Source organism: Urocitellus parryii, chromosome 10, assembly GCF_045843805.1.
Source record: "Urocitellus parryii isolate mUroPar1 chromosome 10, mUroPar1.hap1, whole genome shotgun sequence".
In the NCBI taxonomy this organism is placed as follows: Eukaryota; Metazoa; Chordata; class Mammalia; order Rodentia; family Sciuridae; genus Urocitellus; species Urocitellus parryii.
Window position 1 is genome coordinate 115233194 of NC_135540.1, and position 6290 is coordinate 115239483.

The 6290-nt window shown below is 34.6% G+C and overlaps 1 protein-coding gene across 2 annotated transcripts in view; it reads left to right on the forward strand.

The window, feature by feature from the left end:
* Positions 1-2931: 2931 nt before the first annotated feature.
* Positions 2932-6290, forward strand: part of Tmem156 (transmembrane protein 156) — a 37694-nt gene continuing 34335 nt past the window's right edge. For both annotated transcript variants that reach the window (XM_026387410.1, XM_077803578.1), the window contains exon 1: positions 2932-3048. In XM_026387410.1, the coding sequence (XP_026243195.1) occupies positions 2961-3048 (88 nt within the window). In that variant the 5' untranslated portion in view covers positions 2932-2960. The remainder of the gene's footprint in view (positions 3049-6290) is intronic.

The following is a 6290-nucleotide window of genomic DNA, read 5'->3' on the forward strand; positions in this document are numbered from 1 at the left end:
CTATTGGTTCGATGAATTAAAAACTTCAGATATCTTCACACTCTTCGTCTCAGTAATTCTACTCTATAATCAGACTCATAAAGTTTTATAGATGTGAATCTTCCCACCATGGTGTTGCATATAAAATTTTTAAAATGACATAGAGTATGGTTAAGTGAATTATGATCCATCCATGGGCCATTAAAAAATTGAATGTAGGCCTTACTAATAACTACTGCAGCATTTTCAAGTTTGGGTGACCGAGAGGTGATGGCACAGGTAACAGAAGCTATAATAGTGTGGAGCACAGATGCAAGGGAGACATCACAAGAGAACAGCCAGGCAGCAAGGACACCCTTCCCTACTCTCACCTTCCGAGAGTCCCCTTGGCTTCCCACAGTTCCCAAGGTCAATATGCAGATTAAATTCTAATGATGACCCAGACTCATAAACTTAGAGGTTTAGCATTTGCTATAACTCTGACCTTCATAGTGTAGAAGTTAAAGCCACAAATAACATCTTTTTTTTTTTTTTTTAATGTTTGCCAGGCATGGTGGCACAGTTTTGTAATCCAGTGCTTTGGGAGTCTGAGAGGATTGGATTGAAAGTTCAAAGCCAGCCTCAGAAACTTAGCTAGAGGCTGTAAACAATTTAGCAAGACCCTGCTTCAAAAATAAAAAATTAAAAACAATTTTTAAAAGGCCGAGGATGTGGCTTAGTGGTTAAGCACTCTTGGGTTCAATACCCAGTACCAAAAAAAAAAAAAAAAAAAAAAAGTTGCTTATGCATCACTCAATGCTGTCTATTCTGGGTTTGTTGCCAACTTTTCTGTTACTTCTGTTCTCTTAAAAATAACTTTTTAAAAGTTAAATAGAATCAAAGGTCAGCACACCTATGTTTATTTCTGAGGTATTTTCACTTTAAGATGAATTGCCTACAAAAAAACCTTAGCTTGATTCTTTAGTTTTAGAGATTGCTGGTGTTTCAGAAGGAAATATTTAATTACCTATTTTGTGATCCAGTAATTTCAGTTATAAAACATTTCAGTGGATGAATTATCCACAGGAAAAAAAAAACAATATGTTTTGATCCTTTGTTTTTTAAAAAAATATTTTTTAGTTATAGATGGACCCAATACCTTTATTTATTTATTTATTTGTTTGTTTATTTATTTATTTATTTTTATGAGTTGATGAGGATTGAACCCAGTGCCTCACATGTGCAAGGCAAGCACTCTGCCACTGAGCTACAACCCCAGCCCGGATCCTTTGTTTTTAACCCTTGCTGTTGGATCTTGAAAAACACAAACTGCATAGTGAATATTTGGAACTTGTAATTGACCATCATTCAGCTAATAATTTAATAACTATAGACAGAATGTTAAAAGTATTAATAAAATTGGATTAGCAATATAAGAAAATAATTAAAGATTCCTGAAATACCTGAGGGCATACTTAATTTTCTCAAGATTTGCTAATTCAGAGATAAAACACCAAGGCCAGCAAGTGGATTATAGTGTGTCTGTGGGATCTGAATCCACCATATTCTCAGAGCAGTCAGGTTGTGGCCTGGGACTTAGGGCCCCTGGACTACTCTCCTGTTATCCAAGTATCTAGACATCACCAGAGATACCAGGTATAGAACACATAAGCCCAGACAGGACAAAGGCCCCATGGAGATGCTAAGAGAAAAATATTTTTCAGGTGCCCAAGAATAACAACCGGCCTGAGGTCAGATTAGTAGGGAGCAGGGTCATGTATGCGAATGAGTGTGTATGTGTGTGTGGGGGTCGGGGGGAGGAGGCGCACATGTGCATGCATGCCGACAGATTTGGAAAAACTACTACCACAAAGAAAGGTCACCAACCAACAAAGTTTGATATGGACACGAGAATTAATAAATGAACCAAAGCACTGTTCTAAAATTAACACGGAAAAAGAATAGGCATTAACATAACACAATTATTGCAATCAAATCAAATTAAAGTGGAAAAAAATAGAAGTGGTTTAGTTGCTTTGAAAAGAAATTGTTCAAGAAATTACTTACTTAATGGTGTTATATCAAGTACTTGCTTGATACATTTCATAAATTCAGTAAAATTATGATTAGAATGTTTGTATTCATAAATAAGAGTCAGAATGTTTAGGGGAATCTAAACAGGATCCAAATGAGGAGTAGATTGTTCATGGATCACTTAGTGAAACTTGGGAGATGGGAACAATGAAGGATCCCTCTGAGGACTGTTGCCTGACCTGTATCTTTATGCTTCATTTCTATTCTAAGATGAAGGATTTTATTTCACTGGTATTACTATAATGAAAGTTCTTATTTTTTAAATGGGCAGAAAATATGGAATTTGTAACAATAATCATGGTGTTATAAGGCCTAATATTAATGAGTTCCATTCTACTGCACATATACAAGGTAGTAAAGTAGAACCAAATATTTGCACGCATCTTTAGTTTATCACTACATTTTGCACTACCTACTGTGTTCCAGACTACTGTTTCCTGACCACCAGAATCCAGCACATCACCTGACACTTGGGAGGGATCAATAATTGTTTCATATGTAAGTGAATGGATGATGTCCATACAGCCTGGGCATGACTGAAATTCAGCTTTATTTTTGGAAAGTATATTGCAGGTTTTGTATTTACTCTCACACGTTATTAAACGTGGGAAGACAGGATCCAATTTACATGAGGACAAGATCCCTTTGCTTCTTTAGGTCATTTATTTGTCTTTCCTGTTTAGAAGATTATTTAAAATTGCTTATTAGAGAACCGTTGTCTAAATGGAAAGTGACTCTAAATGAAGAAGTCTCAGATCAAGGCCTCTTTTTTCTAAAGTCTCACTCAGAAGGAAGTGAGTACGAGGTGAACTGTACTAACTCAAGGGACTGCAGAGATGAAACTTGAAGGAGGAAGCAACACACCATCAATGTATCGCATGGAGCACGCTGGTGTCATGTGAATAGATATGACAAAAACAGCTCTCCTTAAATTGTTTGTGGCAATAGTGATCACGTTCATTTTAATTTTGCCAGAACACTTCAAGACACCAAAAGGTGAGTGTATAATTGTACTTTAGTTCTTCTTTCTTAATTTGAAAAATTGTCAGTTAATGGTCACAGAAAAGATCCTTTCGGACACATGCTGCATGGGCTGTGTCTGAAAAACTAGTAAAACAAAAGGAAATTATAATTTTAGTTGACTGTTACATAGCACAGTGAATTCTTAGTACTTAGCTCTTGTAGCATACATAAAAATAAAAGGAAACACTTCATAAAAATGAAATGTAACATTTAAAATCTGCAGTCTAGATTTCAAACTTTGAGTTTATAACCATTTTCTCACATGATTTCACTCTTTGAAAGTTTCCTTCAAAACAGTTTTAAGCATGCTTTTACATTCTGAACCTATTTGATAGAGAGAGCAATATTTATTATGATAACATGCTTGAATTCCCTCCATCACAACAATTTTGTGCAAATAAGTTACTGCTGCTTTTGGAAAAATAAGAGTATTTAGATATAATGAGATTGGTGCAAATTTAAACAGGTGTGTGTGTGTGTGTGTGTGTGTGTGTGTGTGTGTTTGTGACTAGAGAAAAATGGAACAAAATTAATTCTGTAAAAACTTCAGAGAACTCTTACATGATCACTGAAACTTTAGAAAAATAGATGTAAATGTGAACTGTTAGTAAAAGATTTAAAGACACAGTAATGTAAATGTTTAGATGTAATTGTGCTCTCTAGCACTTAGTAGGAAAAAAGTGAAAAAAATACTCTATCATTAAATAGAAATCATACGAATTTATTTAAATCAGTGAAAAACTTATATTTGATGATTTGCAGCAATGAATATTTATTGTTGCATATGTGTGATGCTAAGTCATCTGATAAAAATGTTTTTGCTAATTATATTTGATGCCATATTGCAATGATTATTTAATGTTGCATATTAAATGATGCTAAGTAGCCGAATAAAAATATTTTTGCTAAATAAACACTATAACTGAAATTTTGCAAGAGATTGAATTCTTAAAATTTCTTTTTGTTTGCCGCCATGATGTTGTTCAAATTAAGCAATCAGGGCATATATTTTTAATGCTTGATTTCCCTGGGTGAAAATATGTTACACAGAGAATAGTTAGAACAAAGAAAATCTATTTTTAAGCTATTGTGGGCTGAGAGTAAACTCATTCAATAGTTATATAAGGTAGATACCTATCGCCTCCTAACAATCATTTGAATTTAATGAAAACCAGAAAATTAGCTCAAAAAAGATATAATGCCCTATTTGCTAACTATTGGTTAGTGTTTTATGAGAACTAGTGACTCCAAGAACCTGCCAACATTCCTCTTTTTTTGGTTAGATGCACAGTTTTTTTTTTAGTTCTTTCTGAGTGTGACACTTGGCCTTCTGGGACAGTGGCAACAGAGAGATGTCAAGTGCAGCTCAGAAATTCACAGGGAGGAGCCCCTGGAGGCCCTTGTTTTTGTGAGTAGAAGAAAAGAGCTTTTATAAAATTCACCTTAGCCAAACTTCCCTGGCCTAACAGTAATGTGTCAGTAGTTCATCTTGATGATAATCAGCTATCTTTGATTCTTTGATTGGGATGTTTCTCTTAATTTCCTCAGCTCCAATGCTGCTCTCCCAGACTGAAAATAATAGTTTCTTCAAATGCTTTGGGATGATGGAATTATTTGAGAAATTTGTTTCAAAGGATCCTTATTTGGGACCAACAAACAAGAATGTTTGAACACCACTGTTTTTTTCTGATGCCCTTTGGTGGTAGAAGGAATTTTGCAGAGTCACTATAAGAAAAGGGTTGCTTATTAGGTAATATGTTTTGCCCATGCAATAGTGTAATAATAATAATGCTTTATTTTTTTTAAGGTTATGGATCATCAGGAGCATGTTCGTGTAGCCTCATTTAATGTAGTCCTATGTTGATTAAGGAGATTTAAATATAATTGTTTGCATTTTAAATTTTTTTTGTGTGTGGGGGTGTACCAGGGATTGAACTCAGAGGCACTTGACCACTGAGACACATCCCCAGCCCTGTTTTGTATTTTATTTAGAGACAGGGTCTCACTGACTTGCTTAGCACCTTGATTTTGCTGAGGCTGGCTTTGAACTCGTGATCCTCCTGTCTCAGCCTCCTGAGCCACTGGGATTACAGGCACATGCCACCGCCTGGCACTAAATTAATTTTAATCACAATATCAGTTGGCCTATAAAATGAATTGAATTGTCAACCAATGTCTTTCACAAATAAAGTATTTGGCAAAATTATTTCAATAATAAGCTAAGAGTGTTCTAGAAGTAGGAAAATTAACCTTGACATTCTCCTGTCTAGTCCTACTTTGCCAGTTACTTGTTTCGCTTTTCCTCCTTCATATAAAATGTTCTATTTGCTTTAATTTCTAAAATAAATATCATAAGATGATTTTTACTTATAAATTATTCACTGATACCCTGTCTTTAATATGTCAAATGAATTCAAAAGGAATCTTAATGAGGAGTAATATATTCATGAAGTTTAATAGATTTGATTTCAAAATAATAAACCCTCTGAAGTCCTAAGTTAAAAATAGAGCACCATGTTTGATAATTTTTCATCAAGAATGTATCTGAGTCTTCGAATCATTAGTAGGAATATTCAATTATCATAATTATGCAGTCTACGCTATTTAAGAAGGGGAATTTCTTAAACATTGAGTCTTTTAATAAGTTTGCATTGGGTATGCACTGGCAAGATAATCTCTTTTATAGCAGTATTTTTAACTTTTCCATTAATTTAAAAGGCAGCTAAGATACCACAGTTAATGTAATAGTTTAACACACTTAGATTTCATGGAGATAATGGAAATACAGATGAGAATGGATATATTTTGCAATTATAGAAACATGGAGCTCCCAAATACAACTTCACCAATATGATTTTATTGGACTTAGTGCTTAAGAGACTTGGTTAACATCTATGTACACCCCAAGGCTCTTTCATTTATTTATTCTTTCACTTATCACAATACTGGCTACCCATGTTAGGAACGTGGGGTTGCAAAAATGAAAGGTAAGTCTTCCTTTGAGAAGTTTCAGCCAGAGGGAAGACTGGCAGGCAATTAGAGACAGTCCTAAAATCAGAGTCAATACTGATTGGGCTGTAAAAACAGCATTGTAGAAACATGAACACAGCTTTCAGGCTTGTCTTGAGGAGGATATTCATTTCTATTTCCTTTGGCCAAGGAAAATAACAACTGGCACAATTCCAATGATCACCTAATAGTCCTCCTTACCTGCT